This window comes from Sander vitreus, chromosome 19, assembly GCF_031162955.1.
Source record: "Sander vitreus isolate 19-12246 chromosome 19, sanVit1, whole genome shotgun sequence".
NCBI lineage: Eukaryota > Metazoa > Chordata > Actinopteri > Perciformes > Percidae > Sander > Sander vitreus.
In genome coordinates, this window is record NC_135873.1 from 17,008,709 (window position 1) to 17,036,670 (window position 27,962).

General features: G+C 42.1%; 1 protein-coding gene across 2 annotated transcripts in view; it reads right to left on the reverse strand.

Annotated features, from left to right (window-relative positions):
• The window catches only part of mtm1 (myotubularin 1), a 34,112-nt gene extending 8,109 nt beyond the window's left edge, over positions 1-26,003 (reverse strand). For both annotated transcript variants that reach the window (XM_078276364.1, XM_078276363.1), the window contains exons 1-13: positions 25,913-26,003; positions 13,261-13,343; positions 11,939-12,011; positions 9,410-9,504; positions 6,125-6,235; positions 5,409-5,510; positions 4,095-4,178; positions 3,403-3,552; positions 2,394-2,579; positions 1,267-1,449; positions 867-1,022; positions 619-666; positions 376-468 (exon numbers count right to left, since the gene is read on the reverse strand). In XM_078276364.1, coding sequence (XP_078132490.1) covers positions 376-468; positions 619-666; positions 867-1,022; positions 1,267-1,449; positions 2,394-2,579; positions 3,403-3,552; positions 4,095-4,178; positions 5,409-5,510; positions 6,125-6,235; positions 9,410-9,504; positions 11,939-12,011; positions 13,261-13,317 — 1,338 coding nt within the window. In that variant the 5' untranslated portion in view covers positions 13,318-13,343; positions 25,913-26,003. The remainder of the gene's footprint in view (positions 1-375; positions 469-618; positions 667-866; positions 1,023-1,266; positions 1,450-2,393; positions 2,580-3,402; positions 3,553-4,094; positions 4,179-5,408; positions 5,511-6,124; positions 6,236-9,409; positions 9,505-11,938; positions 12,012-13,260; positions 13,344-25,912) is intronic.
• Positions 26,004-27,962: the final 1,959 nt, after the last annotated feature.

Below are 27,962 nucleotides of genomic sequence, written 5' to 3' on the forward strand. Positions count from 1 at the left end.
TCGTGGTCAGTCTACCTCGGATGGTAGAGACGTTATGGCTGATAATCTAAATCCTTATGGTGAAAATGAACGGGATTTTTACTTCCGGAACCACACTGTTGAGCTCTATTGAGAGGCCTGCTGAGTTGAGAGATGTCCCTACGCCTGCACAGATCTATGTACACATTTACAGAACTCAAAACATTAGCAAATCGGAATACAGATTTGGAGATTTCTTTACACGTTTACAAATCTGATTACGCGCACACGGATTGAGATACAGTTGCACAACTCTCCACGCACATTCGCAAATAGTTTTGCTGCAATAATGGCCCCACAGAAATGCCTTGGGAGGTTAAATCCCAACATGAGATGATACAGATGTGTTAAACATACCTGTTTGGTCATCTGCCATACGCAGTCGATGAACTGAACAAAGATGGGTGACCTGTCCTGATCTGCATGGTTCTTGTCACCGTGACCTATCCTCTACACAACACACACACACACACACACACACACACACACACACAGGTTAACTAACTATCAAACTGAACAACTTGAATATTGCTTGAAAATATCTGACAGTATTGAACATGGATTCTGAAGCAGATCTTTCTAAAGACAGGAGTTACTTACTGAGGCAAACTTGTGCCCAAAGCTGATCCATTCCTTCTCAATCAGCACCTGAAGCCACAAAAAAAAAACAACAACCACAACTCTAATCTTAACTTTCGGTCCATTAATTTCACTGAAGCTTTCAGAAGTGACATTTAATTACTGTACAGTGCAGTAAAACCACGGCACAGGTGCAATTCATGATGACTGCGCTGCTCTGGTGTGGATGAGCAGTTTCCTTTCAGCATGGTGTTTGTGCGGTGACGGACCTGGAATCCTCGGAGCGTGCGGTAGTGACTGTCCAGCATCAGCATGGCCAGAGAGCTGAGCTGAGCGGTGCGGTCCCAGCCGTCGCTGCAGTGAATCACCACCGAGTTCCCACTGGAAACCTTGTCTGCTACCTGGATGGCTCCCGACAACACCAGCTGCACACACAAAGACACTGTTTAGACAAGGCTTTGGACCTTTTGTTCGAAAACGAGTAATGACGATGACAACAATACTACATTACAATAATGATGATGTCCACATAGGGCCTGTTCTGGCCTGGTTTTTAACCATCCATCCTGAGTGCTCCAAGTACAGGTAAAAACTCTCTTGCGAAGCATTGAGATTGGATCGCAAAAACCACATTTGGAGGTGGATTCATGTGTGCACCAACTTTCTTACCTTAACGTGTTCTAGCCAGTGTGTAGACTCTAGACTGGACAGCCAATGGGATTCCTCCACGTTGGGGTAGACGATGTCTTTGAGTTTCTTCAGGGATTCCCTCATGACGTGGATATTCTGGATGTCCAGGAAGATGAGCTCTGCGTTTTGGTACTCGTCACCCTCGTAGCCTCCTCCTGTGGCCTGGGGAAAGCAACGACGTTAAGATCCAAAACAAGGCTGAATGAACCCTTGGTATTCAATCCTTAAAGTAACAGGAGGTGTGCTCTCATGGTTTGCCCAGTTCAGACCAAAGACTTGCGACGAGACAAAACCGTGTCATAACGTCGCAGGGGAAAGTTTCAGCGGTCTGAACCGACGCGGCTCAGCTCGACTCAAAGCAGCTGATGGCATCGCTGCGACTCAGCTGGTGGAGTCTCCAGACGCTGGTTTTAGAACGAAAAGGATCGTCACCCGTTTCAACAGCCAATAGAGAAGTCGGCTTGGAAAGTCAGCTACAAACTTTCAGCTGGTCGAAATGGGGTTTTGGACGGAGGCTCAACGAGCGCCCGCGAGCACCGTATGTGGTTGAGTGAGCTAGAGAGTGACCGAAGAGAAGAGAGGGAGCGGCAATAGAACAAAGCAGTGAATCAAGAGAAATAAAATGCCGATTGGCGTTTCGTCAAATGAAATGAAATGCAACTGTAGCAAGCGACTCACTTTCTCTATCCTCGTTCCTATTTCAAGACACTACAAATGATATCCAGCTGCAAAAAAGCCTGAAAGTTGGAAGTTGGAACAGAAGTACAAAGAGTTGCTTTGGAGATGATACACAGTCTTGTCCCATTGGTGTTGGTTTCGCATTGCCAGACCTTCCTCCACAGCGCTGCAGAGGAGGGTCTGGCTTGGTTGATTGTCTGGAACTTTCACAACAAATGACTACATGATTAATTGAAATGATCATGGACAAATTCATTGATAAAGCAAATAATCATTATTTGTACCCCCCTCCCCCCATTTCTCGCTCCTTAAAAAGAGAAATCATCATGCCGTAACATCTAATCCATATCAGAACTGCCAAATACATGCCCGCAGTGTGTGTCCAACCAGCCCTTTAACCCCCGAGAGAACTTCCTGTCCCTCCTGACCTTGTTGGCCACAGCGTTGACGCTGGGCCGAGCATCGTAAATGGTGAGCTTGGGGGTGTCGTTTGCCTCCCGGATCAGTTCCAGGTAGCGCTCGTCGTCCTTGTTTCTTTTCCCAGACATGCCAACCAGAGGCTGGCTGCAGCGACAGATCACGGCCTGGTTCTCCCGGTGGATCCATGAGAGAACCTGAGGCACAAAGAGCAGTCAGTGCTGGAGGACTCGGACTCACTCGCTGTCAGCTAGCTCGTGATGGCCACAAAGTCTTGCAGGGTGACAGTCGTGAAAGACTTGGGCCGGGCATCGCCACTCATTTCCCGATTCACAAGGTACCGATTCGATTTCGAAACAATGTCGATTTGGCATATTTCAGTTGCAAAACCAATTTAGCTTAGATGTGAAAGACATTCTACAACTGTACCGCATTCACTCCGAATCTTGCAGAGACGGAGAGCGTAGGTAAGGATATGTAAGGAGATAACATAGGCACAAGCTAATTATTGCTAACTAAAATGCTAGTTAACATTAGTAATTAAACTTGTAATAATGGCTAATGTAAGTTGAAACTGCCTGCGAGCTTCTCCTGTACTATAATTCCTCTACTGTGCGACAGTAAGTCTCGTGGTTATGACACAATCGTTAGCCTATTGTTATAAAAACGTCTGCTACGGAGCCATAACGTGAGCTACAAGGTAATGGAGCCTTTTATACATTGTCGTGTTTCTTTAGAAATAAACAACGGACAAATAGAGTCTTTAAACGCTTCAGATGTAAAGTTATTCTCCGTCAAAGTGACGCCAAAATGAATGGGAGTCAATGGCGATGGCTTGTTAGCCTCAGAATGTCCCTATAGGAGGTATGCTTTCCAAAGGCTGGCTTACCCCCTTGGTCATGCCACATAACTTTGTCTAAATGCTAGTAAGTGGACACTTACAGTTTTTATGTCAAACGGAAAAATGTGAAACTCATGCATAACATGGTTCAGTTTTACAGAGATCAGTCTTGTGCTCACCGGTATGCGTCCTCTGGACCTGAAGGCAGCCACTCTCCTCAGGTCCTCCTCTTTACTTTTAAAGGGTACGGCCAACACGGTGGGGTAGGTGTCACACAGCTCGTAGTTCTTATTGATGAATGTGATACGCCACTTGTTATTCGGTAAGCCCTGCAAAAAGACAAGGATCATCATCGGTTACTCACTGAAACAGCGGAACGCTCTTCTTGCAGGATTATACACTTTCTACTTTTTGTTTCACTTGTAGTTGGGTTTTCACAACACGCCTACACTACAAAGTGATGTACAGTAGTAGCAATGACAGAATTGATGAGTATTTTAAGTAATTTATTTTATTTATCAGTGCAATAACCTTGTATGCGTTAATAGTTCCACCTTATTATATTTATTTATATTGATTTTTATATTTCATTGGTTTATATGACATGATATTTTATTTAAGTGCCATGCCACGCGGAATTACAGGACACCAATATAAAAGTAATTTCCTCCACAGCTTCCAGTCCAATGTCCACACTCAACATGCTCTACTTTACACAAAATAAAGAAAAAACATATTACAGCAGCCACAACACGACAGTGTAACCCAAAAATTGTCCAACTGGAACGAAACATTTCACACATAAAACAAAACTACAAACCATAATAAAGAAAGCAGTAGTGTAATATGCAGCACTTCTCTCTCTCCTTACCTGGCGTCTGAACTCCTCTACGGGTTTGTAGATGCCCCAGCCGTTCTCCGCGTACTTCTCCTGAGTCACGTATGCAAACAGTGGCTGGATGGAGTGGAGAGAGACACATTACAGCAGCAGCACAGTGATCCTGGGAGAGAACAACAGTGACCTTAACCAACCACGAGTCATCTTTTTGTCAGATTCTGGGGAGAAGCTAGATCAGGAAGCACCTTCCCTACTGTAATTGTGTTCGTTTCACGATCCCCTCAACGTTCCACAACAGACAAACAGGAGTCACCTGGACAGGCCTGTAACAATGACTGCATCATTTTCCTTTTTGTTTTTCATAAAATCGCATTTTCTTTGTTTAACTGCAATTAATTGCTTACATTAGCTAAGGTCCTAAGGCGTGTGACTGGTAATTGTTGATTTTGTTTAGATAAGGCGAAATTGTAATTATCTAAGTGATTATTTGTCGGACTATGTATTTTTATTATTATTTTCAATTGTTAGTTGTTGGCACCTGAACCTAGTCAAACATATCAAAACATTTAGCTTCCAGTTACCGATAGCAGAGCACGAAACATTTAAAGGTCTGTGATTGGCTGGCTCCTAATGACATGCTCCTTTGGTAGTGAAGGCTATCCTCCTCATGTTTTTGCCAGATAGAAGTGCCCCAATTGTCAGTGACCTAACACCGTCTATACAGGAAATGAACAATGTGAATGTCTGAAATAACTGTGCAAGGCACAGGCGCTATAAACAGCCTGTGCCAGCATTATAATGCTGCTCGCTTGGCTGTTGTCCAATATAGCCAGGAGGTAGATGGCAGAATAAATGTGAGGATTTTTCATCGTCTCCACTGGCCCATACCAACGACAGTAGCCCTGGTAAGACTGACTCTCACACATATTTTAGCATGCACAAATATTAACCAAGCAGATGTAGCTGTGGTGTGGGCGGGTAGCTGCGTGTCATGGCATATGAGGGGGCTGCATTTCTACTTCAGCATTTGCATGAATACTGGGCATTGAAACAAATGGAGGATGCCTGTTAGCAGAAAAATGTCTGCCAATACTGGGTGGATTTACATGGTTTGATGCATTATATACACTCAGTGTTCATGAGGCAGCGGAGCCTTCCGTTTAAAGGGATCTCTGCATACAGTACATCGTGTTCCTTGTGCTTTTTCCAATCAGTGTATTAACAAACCATCTGAGAAAATAAGGCTACATCTGTATCATCTTTCAAATAAATTCCCTCGCTGGCCCAGATTCAAGAAAAGTCATCTGCTCGTCAGTAGATGGCAGCAGAAGTTAAAAGCTGCCTTACCAGACCGTGTGAGAGGGGGAAGGCGTATTTGAAGAGGAGCTCGAAGATATCTCGTCTGCTGTGACCTTCCTGCTTCAAGGCAAACCTCAAGTTCCTCATGTCCTGAGGGGAAGATTAACACACACACACACACACACACACACACTAAGATAATATTCCAAACTACAGAAGCATGTCCTTAAAAACATATGGGCGATTGCTGTGAGCATGGACGCTGATTAGCATGATTGTTGGATGACTTTATAAGCCGATGAAACTCACTAATCTTAAAAGAGCATTCCACAGATTCAGCATTGAACTGCTATAACACTGTCAGTTGTTAAAAATAACTTATTGCTACAGTAGTCAGATATTCCCCCCCGGTAATGCCTGGCTGAGCACCGCTACTGCTAGCTGTCATTACCCAGAAGCGCCCGGTGGAGTATTTGACCTCTAGTAGCACGATGGATCGGTGTGCGCTCTGTGTGTGTGTGTGTGTGTGTGTCTTTATGTTTTGTTATACATAATGCTTAGGGTTTTGGTGAGCAATGCTGAATGTAAACTGAACTGAAACTTTTGTTTTGAAAACTCCACAGGGCACCTGGTGTCCCACCCACACACACACACACACACACACACACACACACACACACACAGTGACATACACAGAGATACAGAGACACACACAGCGACAGACATACAGAGACACAGAGTAACACAGAGACACACACACACACCTTGCAGGTGATATCCAAGCCGTAGGAGTTTTCTCCTCTGCTCGACGCCCCGCCCATCTTCTCCACCCGGCTGATGGCACCCAGAGGAACGTCCAGCGTCACCGCCACATCCTACAGCAAGCAGAGGGTCAGCATGCTGTTACTCTCTCTTACACACCAAATACAACATACGCCAACAAGCACACATGCCAACAACTACATCAACCAAGAAAGTACTCTCTACTATCAGTATAAAATACTATAATACTCAAAAGAAATGCTCTCCCTGTCCCTCTGCATATGTATAAAGGAGACAACGTATACAACTTCTACAACACCACACTTGTGACCTTAGATAGACCCAGAGACATGAGATCCACAGCTTAATTATTCCAACAGCTTAAAAAAAAAGCTAATTTCAGCAGGCCGAATGGCGTCATCGATCGATATTTGAAGAGACAATCAACAGATTTTTTCCCCCCTGTAGACATTACGGAACTTAATTGTTCCTAAAAATGTAATCTGCTCCCTACTGAGCATTTAAAGGAGAGGTTTCTGGTGCAGTGGCATGTCTGAACGTGATTAATCATTGTTATTCTGCACAAGTGACTCTGCTACTGAATTGAAAGCAACCAGTTTGCGATCTCGCTTCCAATCCAAGTGCGTTGGGAATCAGACAAAACCCTGCATCTCCGTGTGCGTGCGTGCATGCGCTTGATCCGGGGTCTTTTCCCTGCCCGGCTATCTGTACGCGGCAGGGCTATTTTTGCCGGACTGGCTCCGTCTCTGAAGTGTGAAATTCCCTTGTGAATGTATTTGCCTTGCAATTAACGACAGCTAAATAAAATGTTATTTTAATGATGCATTTCATTTGTTACTGACTTTGTCTTCACACGTACACAGCAAAACTAGTTTTTCCATGTACAGTATGTAGGGAGAGAGAGAGAGAGAGAGAGAGAGAGAGAGAGAGAGAGAGGGAGAGGCTGAGAAAAGGGGGGAGGGAGAGCTTTGTAGTGGTTTTCTGCTCACTGTTTTGGTTCAGCCTCACCGCTCTTTTTCCGAGAAAAGGCTCTGATGAAGCCACCGTGCACTCCTGGACCTGCTCGGCAGCAAACAGCAGGCAGGCACAGTTAGAGGCTAGCTGGTGAACATAGTGGAGCATTTAGCAGCTAAAGAGACAGACGTTTGTACTCGTAGCGCACTGGTAGCACATCGTAGTCAGCTGGATCAATATTGAAATATCAAATCAATGAATTGGATTACTGTGTTGCAAAATGGCATGCAATGAACAAAAAATGCTGTGTGACACTGTAGGATCAGAACCTGTCAAAAACCTGATTATTCTAAGGCAAGCTCTGAAGCGTCTTTTTGCTGGGATTTGTGAGCCAATGTCTGGACGTTTATTCGCGATGGACTATCTAAAATGATGTCCTCGGGAAGTGTAAGTCACACTAAATGTCAAAACGCCGCTCCCAACTCTCCCACACCCCGTGGGGAGGCTTGTTGGCTTTGTCAAACCACATCCTGTACTTCCCGAAGGTCAAAACGCCTTCCGGAACGATGAGTTAAATTACTGAGGAGAACAGCAGCTCACAGAGAGATGGGTTATTTAACCTCACTGCTGGTAGACCAGTTGATGGCTTTCATCTCGCACGCACGCACAGCTGTTTTTAAACACAGTGCCGTGTCACCCACACCGGCGTTGTCGAAGTCTGATCCCCCGTCTATCCGTTTCCCTACGGTTAAAATGTTACAAGGTTTTGGTTCAGGTTCAGGTAGCGGGGATAGCATCTGCCTAAATGCACACAGAGGAGCAGCAGCTGACAGCACCTCCGCTCTGTTCAATATTTCCCTTATTAATTACCACTACGGCTAATCAGAATGATCATTTCTATGAGACACATTTATTGACAGTAAGCAAATATCAATGGATAGATCTGTATCACACAGGCAGGAAGACTCGCTAGAGATCGGGGATCATCTGCTTCTGTCTGGCTCTCCGATTTGACCAATCATCTTTGCTTTAAACTGAGGTTAAGACCTCCTACCTCATTAGAATAGATTATATGGACACAGAAATAAATAAAAGTAGGTGAACAAAAATTTTGAAATATATTTAAAGCATTTATTTATTTATTCTTTTATTTATTTATTAATACATTTATTTATTCATTCATTTTTTCAGCATTTATGTTTGTTCCTGTATTATTTATTTTTTCCTGTATTTATTTATGCATTTATTTATTTATTTAGACTTAAGTCATGTTCTGTCCTCCATACCCACGGTATGAGAGCTAATCAGAACCTAGCTGCATTAATCAACCACCAGAACAGGAGTGTGTGTGTGTGTGTGTGTGTGTGTGTGTGTGTGTGTGTGTGGAGAGAGAGAGAGAGAGAGAGAGAGAGAGAGAGAGAGAGAGAGAGAGAGAGAGAGAGAGAGAGAGAGAGAGAGAGAGAGAGAGAGAGAGAGAGAGAGAGAGAAAGAAAGAGAGAGAGCAAGAAAGACAGACAGACAGACAAATAAAGAGAGAGAGCGAGAGAAAGAAGGAAAGAGAGAGAGAGAAAGAGAGAGCGAAAGAGAGCGAGAGAAAGAAAGAAAGAGAGCGAGAGCGATAGAGAAAGAGAGAGCGAGAGAGAGAAAGAGAGAGCGATAGAGAAAGAGAGAGCGAGAGAGAGAACGAGCGAGAGAAAGAGAGAGCGAGTAAAAGAGCGCGAGAAAAAGAGAGCGAGAAAAAGAGAGCGAGAGCGAGAGAGCGAGAGAAAGAAAGAAAGAAAGAGAGCGAGAGAAAGAGAGAAAGAAAGAGAGCGAGAGAAAGAGAGAAAGAAAGAGAGCGAGAGAAAGAAAGAAAGACAGAAAGACGTCATGAAGAAGAGTGTCTGGCTTTAGTTTGATATTTAGTGTTGGCAAATGGCTTTTTGTTGAGTTTACTGTCAGCGAAATAATAGACACTGAAAAGCCAGCGTTACGTAGCGCCCCCCCCCCAACCTTATTCCACACAACAGTCGCAATGTTCCTTTCAACTATCCGCTCGTGCTCCAGGAAAGGGAAGACAAGTTAGTTTGGTATATCCAGCAATCATGTAACGTTGGATGTAACGTTGGAAGCAGGAAAAATTGTACTGGAGTCAAAGGCGGGGCCCCCCCCCACCGCTGTGTGTTGAGTGCAGGTTCCCCCCAAAGACGGACACAAAAGCGTACATATACGTCTCGCTTTATTAGATGGATGAAAAAACATTAAATATAATAATGAAAGGGGAATAAAATCCAATGTTACACCAAACATTTAACAAGTGTAATGGGACTTACAGCATCTGAGCTCTTGAAGTATAGTCTGTAGTTGGTGATCAACACTTTGCCTTTCACAGCTCCACTGAATGGACAGATGTACATGGTTTCTTTATCTGAAAACAGATGAATAGGAACATGATTTATGGATTTGCTTCACGCGCCTTTCTGTAAGATCAGACATGAGGGAATAGGTTCCTTTTTTCACATTGGTATTCTGGTTCAGACACCATGATATGTTGGTAAGCAGTGAGTACTGGAAGGGAAGAAATCAGGACACAGGCAGAGAAGAGGAAGCAGAAAAAGAGAAGAGAGCCGTGCAGCAAAGGGAGGCTATAAATACCATCTCCTCCGAGTGTTTAATAAGGACAGGTCCACTCAGTAACTGGCATCTAAATCACGTGTCAACTGATGGATTCACTGTTGGGGGTACATCGGTCAGAATCAGAGAATATTGACTGGCTGAGTCATAAATAACTGATGAATAACTGATAACTGGTGACAGCATATCTGGCGTGTCAAACTGTACTCAGTAGAGCAAACTGTCCAGAGAGAGAGATCCTCAGAGACGACCGCAGCTTAAAGTTTAAGATACACATTTTTCCACAACAATAAAAACATTTTGCAGCCAAACGTCTCAAATGCATCAGCATTTAATGATGTCTTACAGTAGTTTTGGCCACCATTCATTCATTCAGTCCGTAACAACAGAATTGTACTCACTTAATTGGTCTGATCTAGGAACATGGTGACGATCGCTACGACAGTCCAATTAGGTCACTTGCTTTCTTGCAGATAGTTTTTGATATCACTCTCATGTTAAGTGTTAATACAGAGTTGGAGACAGGGTGTGGGTAGCCTAGCTTAGCATAAAGAGCGGAAACAGGTGGCAACAGCTAGCATCGCCCTCTCCACAGTTAAAAAAATACACCCACCAATAGGCCTGTAACAATTATTAAATAAAAATGTTTTTTTTTACATAAATCACCATTTCTTTGTTTAACCACAATGAATTGCTAACATTAGCTAAGGTTCTAAGGGGTATGGCTGTTGACAGTGTTATGACAGTGTTAAAAATACAATGTTTTATGATAATAAAGAGGCGTGGTTTACTTCATAGGCTGTGTACCTGTGTCACTACATGATCTGGGTCACATGACAGTAATATAACCAAAAGATGTATCCTGGGATTCATTCAAAACTTTAATTTGTTTGCAAAAGTAATACATAAATACATATTTTTAGAATTGGACTGAAAGAGACAATTATATTGTTAATCACAATCACTGTGTTCGGAGACAGTTAATTGTAGAGCAACATTTGGAATTGTTACAGCTCTACCCACCAATACCTCCAAAGCTCACTGATTGACATGTTGATGATGTTTATTTGTTTAATTTGTGCACGCACAGAAATGTAAAAAAAACAAAAATAAAAAGTGGTTTTACGTGCTGGAAGTATTTCCTGGCAAACAACTGACAGGAGCATAGACCTTAACTTCCAGTCTACCTCTGGGCTCACCCGCCTACTACCCTCCGCAGTCCCCAAATACTTGAATACCTGAATTTGTGTAATATTGAAAACCTGCTACCCGTCTCTCACACCCCTTTCACACGTGATGGCCAATCAGGGTTATACCCAGGTCGACTGTGTGTTTGAAAAGAAAGAGAAAGAGAAAAAGAGAGAGAGAGAAAGAGAAAAAGAGAGAGAGAGAAAGAGAGAGAGAGAGAGAGAGAAGGCCAGGCACGAATGGATCAGGCACGTATCTACGCTACGCGGGCTAAACGCGGTGTGTTTTTGATGTAACTCTGTCCACCTGTCAGGAGTAATAGAATAGTTTATTAGCTCCGCATTGACGGGCATAACACATCATTAAAAACACAAACAGTCATGCCAGGATAAAATAAAATAGATTTAAGTTAAAAAAAAGTTGCATAAGGGATTAGGGTAGATGAAAGTGCATACAGTGCTAACAGACAGACAAACAGAACAGTCCCAGGTGTGATAGCAGTTCCTTTTCCAGGTATAAGTACTCCTTTATACCTGCAGCCATTTCCCTCTTGAATACTGGTCATACTTGAACTCGGTGGCTACTTTACTTCTTTCTTCATTTCTTGGGTGGTTATGTATATTCTAGTCTGTTGAATATGTGCTGAGGACATGAGACACGTTGACAAAAAAAGGGGTTGGTAATGTAATAGATGCCGATGTTGTTGACGATGGTAGTTGTTGATTATATTGTGTCATCTTTGTAAGGCTGATATGCATTTTTCCTACCCTGTGTAGGCTACTTTGATACTGCTACCCATGCACCTCGCTCAGCACTTAGGATTCATTTGTACGGTTGGGTTCCAGTTTTTAACGGTTGGTCAGGCTACCTGCTGCACACCCAGTCGCCCTTCGGGGGCACAAATAAAGTTGAAGTTGAACTTCTGGACCCCTCAGACGGATTCAGACGCTAGATCCTGATGTACAGCAGCGCTGTTCTCCCAGCTACACAAGCGGCTCCCCCGACAGAAGAGTGGGACTGACTGAGCTACATGTACTCACCGATAATTCTTTCCTCCCCTGGCAGCAGAGACACATCCGCTAACAACTCCATCTTCAGGGACTCTCTGGAGGTCTACAAACAAAACAAGACATGAAAAACTAATTATAGACTAAATCACCTATTAGACTTCTTTTGAATCACTTCTTAAAAACACACTTCAATAGGACTTGCGTTTATGTGATGGCGTCTTTTTATCATCTTTTTCATTGTCATTTTTTGTTACTTTCTGTCCTTTAGAGCTGCCCTATCACTCCTTTTTCACCATTACAACGTTGCGTATTTATGGGTGTGTGTGTTGATTCGATGTGTATGTGCATTGATTTGTATGTGCTGTATTTCCACTTTCAAAAAAGAAATTCTGCACTATGCAAATTTATTTATTACTCTGTGTCACCTCCTACTGTGCAATATGCCATTTGTCGTCATCCGCACACCACTCATCTGTATACATATTTTTTACCTGTGTTAATAATAATGGCATTTGTAGAGTGCATGTTACTATTATTAGTATAACTCTTGTTGTATTTTTTTTATCCTTTTTGTATATTGTTCCTTGTTGTTAACCACAAAAGGGGAAAAGGAAGAGAAAGAGCAAGTTTGCTTTTGCCAGTTTTAGTGTGGCCAGTGTAGTGGCCAGTGTGACGAGACACCATGAACACAGCACCGTTCCTTTTTAAGACGTTGAACTGACAAGCTGTGACACGGAGGATTTAAAGAGCTTAGCAACTAAATTCCACACTGCTGCCATTTATCCTTATTTGGAGGTTTAGTTTATTAAGTATTTTTTTTTCTCCTTTCAGAGCCAGACTATTGGCATTTTGATGAGTCTATTCTTCTTCTGTACAGTTCCATTCAGTGCGCACTGGGCTTTCAATAAAGTGTTCAGTCGTTCCATTTTAATAAGAAGGACCACAAAGGAAATACGTTTTTATCATCGACTTTGTGTGAACGATACATTTTTAAAATTTTTTTTTTTTAAAGATTGGCTTTTGGGCATTTTAGGCCTTTATTTCCGACAGGACAGCTTAGACTTGGAAGGGGAGGGGGGGTGACATGCAGCAAAGGGCCGCTGCATCGAGGACTAAGCCTCTTTATATGGGCGCGTGCTAGGGCTACACAATATACCGGGGGGGAATCAAAATCATATCGTGGCAGACTTTGCGATATCAGTAAATATTGTTTTGTTGTCCAAAGAATTGATATAATATTGTACCGTGATAAAACGTGTGATTTACACCCCCTACTACCTAGCTGGCGCAGGTGAACTGCCCCGTTGCAGATGCACCAGACATAGCAAACAGACACACATGAGTCCACTCACACTGGAGATGTGTGTGTCCAGGGCGTTGGAGTTGTAGACTGAGACTGGTGAGGCCATCGCTCAGGGAGGAGGGCTTCCACAGGCTGGGGAAGAGAGACATGACTGTTAGTGGTGTCAAAGCAGGGCTCTCATTTTTCTGTCAGTATAATACCAGACTACAGCTGCGTTCCGTTCCACAGTGCTCCCTACTCCCTGCTCCTTGTTTAGGGAATGTCAGTTGAAGGGAACTTTCCGCAACAAAATTCCTACATTTGGAACACTCTGCAACGTCACCAACGTAGATATCACTACCTCAGATTTACGGCTTATTTCATTTTTTAAAAGGATTTTGTTTATGCATTTCTTTTTATGCTCGTTTAACTTTGTATGTTCAACTTGAGAAATACACATTTCAAAATGTTTGCATTTTGTATTACTTTCCTTGTAATTAAGCAGGTAGACCATGATACCATTATATCGCAGTATTGTAAATCGCAATCACAATATGACTTTTTAATCAAGTCGTGCAAGCCTAATTGAAATTTGGGGTGTGCAAAAAAAAAACAAAAAAAAACAAAATCGATCCATATTTGATTACTCTACCGATTCAAAATCGATTCATAGAATTCCAAAAATCGATTCATATTTTATTTTATAAAAATTGTATGTCTACTGCAATCTCATGATAGATAGATAGATACTTTATTGATCCCCAAGGGGAAATTCATTGTCCCAGTAGCTTACAGGAATCACATACACAACATACATCATAACAGGATGTTAAAATAACAAATAAACAAATCCACAATGACAATTATATATATATAATACACATACACACACACACACGGGAAGAGTAACTACATGTACATACTGTGAATCATTTTTTTTAACCGAGAATCGTTTTTGAATCTAAAATCGATATTGAATCGATTCGTGACATTTTCTGAATCGTACACCCCTAACTGAAATGTATTTCTCTTGTGAATAAATGGGATTAATTTACAAGATGTACAGTGTCATTTCAGAGCGGTGCAATGACTGATGGGTAATCTCGCTTCTTAAACTTCTGGCGAAGTGATGAAACGTTGCTCAGTTCTTCGTGACACGTTTCCTTTGAACCGAGCAGGTTTGCTCCCTACGGTTAAGAATCTTAACATGGCTGAACACCCGGTGACCAGGGAGCTACCAACAAGTACAGATTCATCAGCAGAAAGAGGAGACACACCAGAACATTTGGAGGGCCAGACTACTCCAGGTCAGATGTGAAATAACTTGTCAGTAATACTGCTGTCAGTGAACTGCCAGTGGCACCCAAAAGAAGCATTTAGAAGAAGTATTACGAAGAATTATACATTTCCTGTCGGCCCAAGTGAAGTTATGGAGTGACATGGAGAGAAGGGGAAATTCCACTCACAAATGAATAATTCATGCTCTGAAGTTACTCATTTGTGCTCTCAATTAAATCATTTGTACACACATTTGTCTTAAACTGTTAACATTTTAATATCTTTAAAGGGAGGTCAGGCAGAAGGCATCATTGTTGAACAGTCAAAATCTAAGGTAGTCTTTATATCCATGTACAAAAGTGTGTTAACTGCAGCGAATTCTGATTTTGTGTACAATGTGCTTGCAAGGCCACCAAAGCAGCACACATTGGACCAAGCAGATTCCCCAGCAGGTCCACTGTGCTCCGAGTGAGGAGCCATGGAGCGGATGATTCCAGAAACGTCACTGAAGATGTGCGGGACGCATTTTTACAGGAGTGATCAGTTTCACCAAGTTGACTCAGGTTCTAAACGCTTTGAGCGCCAATGAGCCCACTCATGCCATTACTAGCATACGTGCCATCAATAATTAACTAACTAGCCCTTTTCTGATATTGAATTACAGCCTCCAAGTGTACACACAGCAGTTGGTAAAGGTAAGGTGAGTAACAGGTGCTGAGTGTACTGGGGGACGGTAACGCTGTGGAGCTCAGCGGTCACTCAACGGCAGTCATAGCAACACCTCTAAAACCTGATAATATACCATCTTTTGAAAAATGTATCATGGTACCATAACTACCATTGTAGGGCACTACCCAGGATTCTTCAGCAAAACCTTCTTGATGGGAACCTGAGCCCTGTGTCATGAAGTGAGAGAAGCAGATTAGCTGGCTGACTGTAGGCTTAATTTCTTGTATATTGCACCGATCTGATATTAAGATCGGATATCGGCCCCGATACTGACAAAATAGCTGGCTCGGGGATCGGAAAAATGAACAGATCCACAAGCAGATCCAGTTTTGTTAGTTTTTTCCCCTCTGTCTCGTGTGTCGCATGCTGGAAGAGTTGAGTGTACAACTAAATAAGAATTCAATACATTACATCTATGTTATTTTGTCTTAGTTAGGAAAGTAATGTTTAGTTAGGAAAGGCTGATGCCTTTAGTCTCTTCCTCACGGTGGAAGGAAGGTATACAGTGTAATATTAATTCAACAACAGTATCTGATCGGTATCGGGTATCGACAGATACACAAAGCCCAGGCATCGGTATCGGGACTGAAAAAGTCAGATCGCTGCTTCCCTAATTTTAAACATATTAAAATATTCAGTGATATACTGCAATTTATTACCTTTTTTCCCCCCAACTTCAAATCTTTTCCAATTTCAAATGTCCCCAAAAGGACACTTTGTCAACATCTGTTTTATCTAAAAGATACATTTCTCTGTTTGTTCAGCTCACTTCAATTGTATTGCTGCACAATGGGATTGTCAAGCAGACAAACTGACCAACAGATACTGTATATAATAATAGATCGGTACTTGACGTCTGTGAATCAATACAGTATTGCCACGGAAAATATCGCAATACTAAGCTGTATGGATCCTCCCCCCCCCCCCACCCCTAGGGTTGGGTGATATGACAATTTCGACCATCAGAGTTTGCCACACTGCTTATATTGAGGAAGTCCAGCAATTTAGTAAATTTCATTAAGTTGGGGGTCCTACAAGAGTCAGATGTAAAAGGAAGCAACAGAGGCCGGGATATTCTGAGTATTACATGGTTTTTAAGGGTCAGGGTGCTTAGGCCATCTGCCCCGTGCTATGCCAAGCCACGATGACGTCTTTCCACGGATGTCTCACAGCGGGGGTTAGCCATATGTTGCGCAGCGCTGCTGTGGTCCTGCTTGAGCAGACCCTGGCCAACCCGTGCTGGTCTCCTCCCCTTAGCCGGATCCTCAGCGGCTTAACTCTGTGCTGGATTCACCAAGTTAGCAGAGCTTCAAGAAAACAGGGCCGACCAACCAGATATGGACATGTTCTGTGCTATTTGGACAGTGGGTCAGTTTTAAATAGTTTAGGGAGGACTTGTACAAACTGCCACAGTGATGTGAGGAGCTGCACGCGACAGGCTCTTACTGTGGTTTTTGACTAGCACACCTCAACCACGTCATCAGGGTAAACTACTTTACCTTGCTGTGTTGTGCAGTGGGGGAAAAAAAACAACTGAACTTGGAGCTCTAACAATTCCATATGTTGCTGTACAATTAATTGTCACAGATGTTTTTTTTGTTTTTTAAGTGTTTTAATCTGCGTTTTGGGGATCGTAAACAGTTTTGTAGGCTACTATACATGTCGTTGTATTCATTAAGATCTCATCTGAAGATTTCTGTCATTCAAACAACTCCGATACACCTGATAAATGTCGTTCAGGGAGCTTTCACAGCGGTGTGGCCGCGGCATTTCCAACGGGAAAAAATGTAACTGGGATGTTACATTTTTTAATTGGGATGTTATCTACCTGGGCGGTGCGCCCAAGTAAAACCTATGTATGGGAAACACTGATTGGGATTAGACAATTATGTAATAACAGGCCTATTACAGGCCTACTTGCACTGTATAAGCTCGGCTGTCCATGGTTGTTCACGGCCGTGCCCGGCGCGTCAATCCCCCCCCATTGGGAAAACCCCCATTAGTCCCCAGTATGGATCAAGTTGCAAAAACACCAGATCCGACGTTTCCATTAATGCAACTCAACAGCATCTTTTCATTAGACACTCGCCGCCCTGCTTTTTCTTTTTCGAAATATGAAATCTTAAGCCCAGTCTGAGAAACACCTAACACCAAGGGCCACAGAAGACATGTAACAACTGTTTTCATTGGCTGATCTGTGAGGCGTGGTGTGCAGTCAGTCATACTATGCGAACCCATCCTGTCAGAAACAGCCTTTATTCAATCGAGACGACTTCAATTATTTCAGTCCGACGAACAGAATAGACAGAACGCAATGCTTCGAAAATGCTAAAACACATTTTTTAATGGAGGTTTAAAAACAAGTTAATCAATTAAATTCAAATGCTGAAGTGAGTTTATTCCTGGTCTGCTTCGAGATCCAGTGATACCTGTCAGAACCAGTCTGACCACGAGAGATTTAGGAGGGTAGGGACGAGGGAGGGAGGGACGAGGGAGGGAGGGAAACTGAGAATATGCATTTGTTGGTGACTCAGAGAGAGAGAGAGTGTTATATGGAGTACGGTCAAAGAGAAAGTCAGAAGGAAGTGAAACAGTAAAGAAAAAAGTACTTAATGCAGAAATATCCTCACATTTTAGAAACTGAAAACCACCAAACAGTTCTGTCAAACAAAAAGTATATTGTTGGGTAGTTCAATTCATAATGAAACATTGTCTTTTATAAACTACATGCGTTTTGTGTGCAAAGTCTTAAATGTGTAAAGTAACTAAAAGGTGTCAGATGAATGTAGCGGAGTAAAAAGTACAATATTTCTCTCTGAGACGTAGGGGAGTAGAAGTAGAAAGTGCAATGAGAAGAAAGGACTCAAGTACAAGTACCTCAAACTTGAACTTAAGTACAGTACTTGAGTAAGTGTACTTAGTTACATGCCACCATTGTTAATATCACGCAGTTAGACAAGGGGGCGTTGGTTTATATTCAGTCTATTATATTATTGTTATTATAACAGCGTGGTTGTGGTTGGGGACAGTATAAGGTTTCACTAATAGACAGAGGGCGGATATTGAGCTTTGGTGGACGGCAGAAATGATGAGAGAGGCCCGATGAACTGAGTGCACGCTTAAACATCATTCGGCTACACTTTACTTAAAAGGTATCTACATAAGAGTGACATGACACTGTCATGGACGTGTCATGAACATAAACAAGTCATAAACGTTTATGACATAGCGCTTCTTTTAGTAAGTGTCATTCTGTTTTTGTCATGACAAGTTATGGTTAGGGTTCATGTGTCCATGACAGTGTCATGTCACTCTTATACCTTCAAGTAAAGTGTTACCCATCATTCTTATAATCTGGTCTTGTGTTACTGTGAGAGCAGATGCATGCATCAATACTTGCAATAAATAAGCACGTGAAACTTGAGAAATGAATGCTTCCTCTTTCTGTGAAAGCCTGTGGCAGCAGGGTGCAGTTTGAAGAGTTCAAAACCTACGTGAACTAATTATAGTCGAGTTAAACTGAGGTTTCGAAAAACTGTTAAAAAGGAACACTACGACTTATTGGGACTTTGTCTTATTCCCCGTGTCCCCCAGAGTTAGATAAGTCCATACATACCCTTCTCATCTCCGTGCGTGTTGTAACTCTGTCTGACGGCTCCACCGGTAGCTTAGCCTAGCACAGATCCTGAAGGTAACCAGCTCCACCTAGCCTACTGCTCCCAATAAGTGACAACATAACACCAACATGTTCCTATTTCCATGTTGTGATTTGTATAGTCACAGCGTGTACAAATAACAAGGTCACATGAGACACAGCCATCTTCTAACCGTATACAAACTGGGAACTATATTCTCAGAAAGGCGAAGCACTGCTACTTCTGCTACTTGGGCGGAGTGATAGGCTTTGCAGCACCTGAGAAGCACCGAGCAGATCAGCAATGCTTCGCCTTTCTGAGATCTGATCTGCTCGGGGCTTATCGGGTGCCGCAAAGCACAGCACTCCGATGATTGACTTATCCCAATAAGTCAGCGTGTTCCTTTAAGGACCAAAAGTCAAAAATTAAAGCTGCAAGCAGCGATGAACGGGCCCTCGCCTTCTTGCAGTCGGGGGTACTGGCAGACGCAACATCACGTGTAGTCCACACATTCTAAGTGTGCAACATACAACCGTTCCTGTTTCGACACCCGCCGACAGGAAGTTGGTCCTCTGTAACTTGCGCATTGTTTTAGCCATTAAAATTCTTTTGATAACTTTTTGTCACGAGGGTCCTCCGAGTCTATATGCCAGTTTTTGTGCCGATCGGACTCACGCCCCAGGAGTAGTTAGACAGAGTAGGTTTCCCATATCAATATTTTGCTGATTAATTAAAAAAAAAATTAAAACAGCACCATCTAATGGCCGACCGACGCCAAGTTTGGCACAGATGCTAAACCCGCCATGACAAACAACCTTGTCAAATTTCGGGGCAATAGGATTTTTAATTGTTACCAAGATAACACAACTTCCTGTTTAGACAGGAAGTTGCTGTAACTTTTTTCAACTATCAAAATTCTCTGGATAACTTTTCGTCATGAGGGTCAACAGATACTACCTGCAAAGATTCAAGAAGATTGAAATCACGGCCTAGAACGAGTTTGAAAGAATGTAAAACACATGAAAAATGCATAATTAAAAATGGCCGCCTTCCGGTTGGGCGGAGCTAATGAAGGTAAATGGGAAATATGTCCGCAATGATTAGAGCAATATGGGTATTAAATCTGGTGAAGATCGGAGCAACGTGCAAGGCAAGGTTACTGGTTACACGGCATTCGTCGTTCGACTGGTCATGACCGTTATCCAAGATGGCGGCCGCATGTAAACATTAACGCTACTGTCTTTATAAACTATCTTTTTAATAAACTGTCTGTACACTTACAAAGTTCTCAATGCTTCGGTTTGCATGTAGGGACCCTCATTATGCTACCGTTGAAGTGTGGTGCTATTTTGAGCCTTCTTAGAGGTATAAAATAGCGATTTACCCTCTTCCCCGAAAGCTAGCATTAGCAGCTAACCACCGGTTTGCGGTAGCTTGTTGAAAGCTAGAGACGCGTTCGATTAGCAAGAAAACATCCCAGAGAACATTTGACTCTGTACACGTTATTAACCCGTCATTTTGCGCCGAAACTGTCCTTTCCAAATTTTGTCCTGTTGTGTTCTTAAACCCCCCCGATGTAGAACAGTCGTTTGTAGATCGTTTATAGATCTCAACATTTCTGATCGCACTTTGCAATGCACGGCAGTTTCATTTCACGGAGAAAGAGACGGTCGGGCTGTGCTTTGTTGGTTCAGGAAACCGTCAGCTGTTTCACAAACTCCTGGGCAGTTCAGTGCTTTGTGTTTGGTGTTTTAAAACTCTTGTGGCAGCGATAGAGGCAGTGATGTTTCCTGTTTCCTGTACGGCACTCTCACACCCCCTCAAAAACACACACCAACCAGTCTGATCGCCAGTTACATGATTGGCCACCGCAGTGTGACGCGGGTTGAGTGTCTCCAAAAGTTAAATCAGTCTCAACTTTTCTTACTAGAGCCCGACCGATAAAGGATTTTCAAGGCCGATATCGATACAAATATTTGGCGATTTAAAAATCCGATGCGCGATATATCGGCCGATATATATTTAAAAAACAAATCCAGAAACGCGCAACAAAACAAACAGACTTCCCTAACATTAGTTATTTGTAGTTATTTATGAGTCCTCACTAAAATAATATAATGCAGTTTAAAAATAAACTTGTTTGTTTTATTGTCACAACAGAACAGAGGAACATCAACATATAGAGTTCTGATAAATAAAATGTATAAACATACAAATGTTAAGATATGAAACTTAAAGTCCTTTGGACAAAAACACAACAACAAAAAGAGTGTTGCCAACAGAGACATTGTAGAGCGCCCTCTGGTGGACAAACTATGCAACGCCAACAGTCAGAACATGGTTGAAGGGGGTTTTGTCCGTTTTTTATTTTATTTTTTAAATATTCATTTATCGGCCATTATAAAGATACGCCCCAGGTCTATTTCACGCGAGACACGGGCTGTTCGGACAGCCAGGCAGGAAGTGAAACAGCGAGAGTATTAAGTCAGATTACCAATAATAATAATAATAATAATAATATATACACACTTTATTAATCCCGCAAGGGGAAATAACAATGTTTTCGCTCTGTTGTTATTACACACAGGTCTGAATTACACACACACACACACACACATGCTCAGTACCTATACATGTACTAATGGAGAGATGTCAGAGTGAGGGGGCTGCCCATGGAAAGGTGCCCCGAGCAGTTGGGGGGTCCGGTGCCTTACTCAGGAGCACCTTGGCAATGTGTCGTCTTGGAGGTGGAAAAACATAAGACGGCACAAACCCTTTTTATCAGGACAACGCCAGAAAAGAGAATGCACGGAGTTAAATTACAGGAGTGCTTGGAGTGGAAGATGGATACTAGCTTGATAAACACGGGATTGTTCTGTAAAGTACTTGTAGAGACTAGGGTTGGGCGGTATCCAAATTTTTATACCGTCAAACCTCCTCCCTATTTTACCACGGTATACGGTATTACCGTGACTAATTAAAACTTATGACGTAAGGCTCAGACGGCGTCACCAAACTGTTGGATTGTGCACCGTTCAGAAACTGAATACCAAACACTAATACTTAAACAATAACAACAACTTACAAAAAACTACTTTCTCCTCCACACTGTCACGTGATGACAACCACACATAATTACATAAATTATATTTTGTGGAGTGCAAGCGGGGCAGACGTGTGCTGGGGGGGCAGCAGCACGTGGACAAACTGCTGCCAGTTGGCGAGGAAAATCCTGTCTGCCTCCACAGCCAGCGCCGGTGCGCACGGGTGCTGGAAGCTGCCGCAGGAAAATGTGGGCGAAGAGGAATGAGGGATCCGCCGCGCCCAGCACAGCCAGCATCCTCTCCGTTAACTCGGACGGCTTGCTGTCGCCAAGGCCGTTCAGGGACAGCAGGCAGTCTGCTTTCTCCAGCTCCGACAGTTCAAAGAGTTCCAACAGGAATGGTTTGAGTGCCTCGTACTCTAACAGCGCCATAGCCCTGGCTGTTGTTGAGGCAATTTAAGGCCGATACCACGTGGAAATACATTGTAACGTCCTGTGTTATTCCTCTCAGCTGGAACTGGGCCTCGATGTGCTGAAACCACGGCCGTGGGTTGTGCTGCCAAAAGTCCGGTAACTTGACGGTGGCCGCGTAGATAGCACCGACATTAGCCGCGCCGCGAGCAGCGGCCGGCGCGAGCAGCGGCCGGCGCGAGCAGAAAGGTAAACTGATACCGTTGCTATTTTTTTCGCCGTGGTATACCGTATTACCGCCCAACCCTAGTAGAGACAATACAATCTGCTCGTTGCCAGAACAAGGACGGAACTAAACCAGAACGCAGCACAGACGCGCTTAGTGGAGAATCGGAGTTAGTCTTTTTTTTTTTTTAAATAAATGTTTTGACTAAATAGTTTGTGATTTAAATAATATTTTGGCTCATTTTAGACTGTAGGTAATTATGTTACTTAAATATGTAAATTGCAATTAAATTAGTGTCAGCTAAAAACAAAACGATAATGAGAGAGACAGATAAATGGACGAATGAGATCATTACCGTTTTGGCTTTTTTTAGTAGTGGTTATTGGAAGAAAAAGAAGGATGGGGGCAACAGCATATCTAGAACAAACCACGAGCACATGTAGACCAGTGTACCGACATTATGTTTGTTTTTGTTATCACGTGAGCGCTGACATAAGTTTAAGTTAATTGCAGTGTTGTAGGGATGAGTGCAGAATTAATGTTGGCTGTCCGCCATCTTTCTCTAGATGTTTGCTAAAAAGGTATATTTTATGTTGTCCCATCTCTGGGCTAAACCCAGACAGTGAACAGTATTTCAGTGACCACAGGGGAGTGTATCCAGTTTCTGAACGAACAGCTGCTCCGTGGAGAGCACAGGTAGCTGCAATGATACCTGTCTGGCTAACAGCTATTGGGGTTGCAAAATTCACAGAATGTTCAAGATGGAAACTTTCCATGGGATTGAAATAACGGGAATAAAATGGAAAGAGCGTTAGGCTGCATTTAGCATGTCATATGCAGGCTTAATTTGTAAACCCTTCCAATAGAATTGAAAAACTCAAAACTTCTCTCCAAAAAAAGTATTTTCTCTCATTATGGAAAGGATCCCTACAGCTCTGAGGTCGCTAGAGCTAAACCCACCAGACTCCATTTTAAAAAAACAATACTTTTAGCGTGTGTAGAGCAAACATATTTTCACATGTAAATCGCTAAAGAATGTGTTCATTTCAACCAAAACTAGAGTTGTGATGGTTGGAAAAGTGGAAAGACGACCTAAAAAGGGCTTTTCATAGTTTTATTTTGTTTCTGTCGACTTTGAATGAAATGTGTTTCATGATGCTAAAATTATTGTTTATTTACATGGAGTCTGGTGGGTTTAGCGAACGCAATTTCGCAGATGTTTTTATTTTAAAAAAAAAAGGATCTTACTCTTTAAAGTGGCCATATTATGCTCATTTTCAGGTTCATAATTGTATTTTTGAGGTTGTACCAGAGTAGGTTTACATGGTTTAATTTTCAGAAAACACCATATTTTTGTTGTACTGCACATTGCTGCAGCTCCTCTTTTCACCCTGTGTTCAGATCTCTGTTTTAGCTACAGAGTGAGACCTCTCACTGCTGTAACATCTTTGTTGGCAGTCGCACATGCACAGTAGCTACGTAAGGATCACATCATCTAGCTAGCTGTTTGTTTCTACAACTTCAGTCGGTACAAGGGAGACTTCTTCTAAACGAGGGCGCACTTCCAACTTTGCGTGGAATACCTGCAGATAGGGACATGTAAGTAGTTGTTTTGTAGATTACGGTGAACTAGTGTGTGTTGTATCAGTGTTTTGCCATTCTGAACAAGCTAGCATGCTACGGTTAGCCACCTCGTTTCGGCTAGTGATGTAAAAAATTTTTTCCAAGTTTGTATGCGTGTGGAAGCACCAGAGACACAAAATAACACCCCAAATCCCAGAAAAAGTGATTTTTGATGATTTCATAATATGGGCACTTTAACAGAAAGGACGACCTCCTTACAAATCCTTTCCATAATGTTGTCAGACACTTAGAATATTAATCTGAGCCCGTCAGCGGCAAAACGAGCACTTTTGTAAACGTAAATACAAGCTGCACAGTTGCCCTATTAACTTACATTGCAGTTTGTTTCGCTTTGTTTCGTTTATCTCGCTTAATACTGGACCAATGTCAAAGATTGTTGTTCCCATCAGTCACTTAGACACTAAAAACATAGGACAATAGGGTCCAGGTTAAAAAAAACCAAACAAAAAAAACCAGTAGTTGCCCTCTAAAGATGGCCACCACTTTTTCAACTCGTGCATTCGTCAGACTGTTGCTAACCGTGGATGCTGCCAAATTATCTGTAGATGTGATGGAAGCGTGCTCTGCTGAATGTATGTTTACAATTCAATGGGCATACTTTTAACCAAAACATGCCATCGCAGGTATTATTTAATTAATATATTTTTTTTTTTCAATGAAAATGATACTAAAATGACAATTCCCTCCAATATCGTGAATCATATCGCAATCCCAATATCCGTCAAAATAATCCCAATTAGATACTTTCCTCTTTTCGTGCAGCCCTACTATTCCCTCACTATGAAGAAGGCCCAGCTACTGCTCAACAAAATCACGACTACTAACATTAGGACAGCATGCTGTCAATAATATTAGCAATGCTGATGCATTGACCTGGTGCAGTAAGCCGAGCCAGCAGCTGAGTCTGCACATGCTCACACTGACAGGCTTCAAAGAGTAGCTAAACACCTTCAAGGGCTATGACCGTTCATTAATATATATATTTACAGGCATATTTCCCCCCCACCCATTCAATTACATTGGAACAAGCCCACAAGGCTGTTAATCCCACAACAGCCCAGCTACTGGTGACCTGTCCACCAGTAGCTGGGCGACTTTAAAAACCACACAACAATGCAGAAAGACTTTCACTTCGACAACACTGACTATAGCTGCATTAACCCTTGGTTTTAAAGTATGAGCACAACGAGATAAAATGATAATGTCGCGAAATAACGAGCGAGGAGTTGAAGTTCAATACATTGGTTTGTATTAAACGCAGTTAAAATGCGTGTGGTAGCCTACAGTGTAATTCAGGGGTAGTACCGTTAGCTAGCATTATCCACGGACCAACAAACACTGACAGCAAAGGAGCAGTTTGCGGTGTGTTGACACCCAGCTCCAAGCTATGAATACACAGCCAAAGGGTGGCTTTCAGTCTTTTTTCACTATCAAGAATGCAGTCGGCGTCAGAACCGGGTAGCTCTCATGGCTACATTTGAGCACACAGAACAGTTACAAGCGGAGTGGAGAGAAAGAACAAAGCTCCACCAAAACCCCCTAAACTGAACTTTTCCAACTTGGCCATTCCAATAGACACAGCTGTGGAGACCAGCACCAGGAAATAGCGAAGGCCCTTGGACGGTGCGACAGCTTGTTCCATCAGAAATTCAGGCTATTTCTGACCCACAGTGCACAGAAACCTCCGGCAAACCCTTCCGAAGAACACATAATATGGACTCAGGTGGCCTCAGTGTGGCCAAATGTCTTAACTTACCCGCAAAGTGCGATTCTCCCGTGGCTGAATGTCGAAATGTTTCCCTTAAGCCACAGCAGGAACTTACCCTACGTCACGTGCCAGACTGTCATGGCGGGGATTGGCTGGTTGTCAAATTGGACCTTGCAAAGAGTGCAGGGAAAGGTAGTTTTCAAATGGGTTGCCATATTCCTATTTATGGAATAACCTAATGCATCCATGTTATGGATCACTTTTAAGCAACAATGTAGTCAGTGTTGCACGTAGGTTCTATGTATATTTAATTTAAAACAATCAAGAAATAGACAATTGGAATTAATGACAGTAAATAATTCAGTTGACGTTTTCTAACAACAAAGCTATTAGGGGCTAGAAAGGTTTTATGAAACACAAAAAAAAAAAGTGTTTTCCATTCTCCAGCCTCCAATATTCAGTATATCAGTTTTAATGCTATAGTCCCACTCAAACAGAAAGTTACAGATATAACTTGTTTTTAAATCAAGTCTACGATTAGATGGTACTTTTGGTGGTTGAAGAGGATCTATTTAAATGAAAAAAACATCAATTTATTTGAAGTGGACAAACTATTACAGTCTAAAGAGAACTGTCCAACTCTACCATCACGTATTTGGTCAAAACTGTAATTTGTGAAATTGAAGAAATGTCATTTTTAGTTATGTTTTTGCATTGACAGTGCTCCCTACAGCACCCTGGTATTCTCCTTAGGGACACTGTTTCCCCAACTATGTCCAATAATGCTTTATCTCTTTTTGAAAAGCTCAAAACATGCACAAAATCTGTTGCGCCATTATATTCCTTAACATGAAAAGTAAAGGGGAATTCCAATTTTGTGAATGACTTTTTCTAGCCCCAGCCTTAACCCCAACTTTGGGGTTTCTTTCTACATAATTGGCCAAAAAAATAACACGGATGGATGATTCCTTAAAATGCTCTTAGGATCAGCTCGGTACTTTCATTGACTTTTGGGTGTTTTATTCATTTTTTTTATAGCATTGTCCTGATTAAACTGACTATCCATAGACATCTTCTGATCTTATTAGTTCAAATAATTTACAATTCCTGCTTTTTTCAAAATGTGATATTATTTCATATAAATAAAATTTACAGACCATCAGTTCCAAAAATAAGTGTAAAACTAGTGGTAATAAGTTGGTTATAGGGGTATAGATACGATACTGGTGGCATTAAAAAAAAGTGTTTCAAGCGACAAAAACGGTATGTGACAAAAAAAAAAGTGTTGGTTTTGACCCAGAAGGACAACACAATTAATGTTAATGTTAATGTTTTTGGGGAAAATGTTGATGGGATGTGAGCAGAACGGACTTTATTTCAGGGCAATAACATAATAATATAGCAACATCAGCAGAAATGTGATGCTTTTACACTCCCAACTGCAGTTCTCACTTGTAACAGTAGAGGACAACAGAGCACAGATGAATAGTGCCGGTCTTTTTACAGTCTTGTCAGTGACTCCAAAGTGAACTATGCAGCTTATATATTTAATAAATTTCATTCTCAAGTCCAGTCTGTGTTTTTTGGCAAATGAGACCTTTAGATTGCAAAGACTAAACAGAGTGCAGTGTGCTTAATAAAGACTCAATTAGAATAGATTCCAATGAATTGTTGACAAAGTCTGAAAATGTCTTCTTGTCAAAGCCAAAATCAATGACTTGTGTTAAACAAAAGTTTTGACCATGGATCACATGAAGAGAAACATCTTTAGTTTGACTAACTTTCAGTTGGGAACTGGTATTCCTTATCCGGCCATTGAGGTTGGCAGATTCCAAAATAAATATATCATTAAAAAACACAGTGAGCTGTGTGATTTGGGAAAAGTGGAGCATGACTCCCATTTTCTTTTGTACCGTACATTCTATGATGATTTAGGAATGTCAATTTTCCATGAAATGAACAAAACCCTGAAATACGCTGGCGTACAGATGACCAACAATCAGACTGATTGGTCGATTTGGACGCGCTTAAGTTAACTTTGTCTCAAAAGGCAAGATTGGAATTGATTTCTTCCGTTTGAAACAGTTTTGTCAGTGAT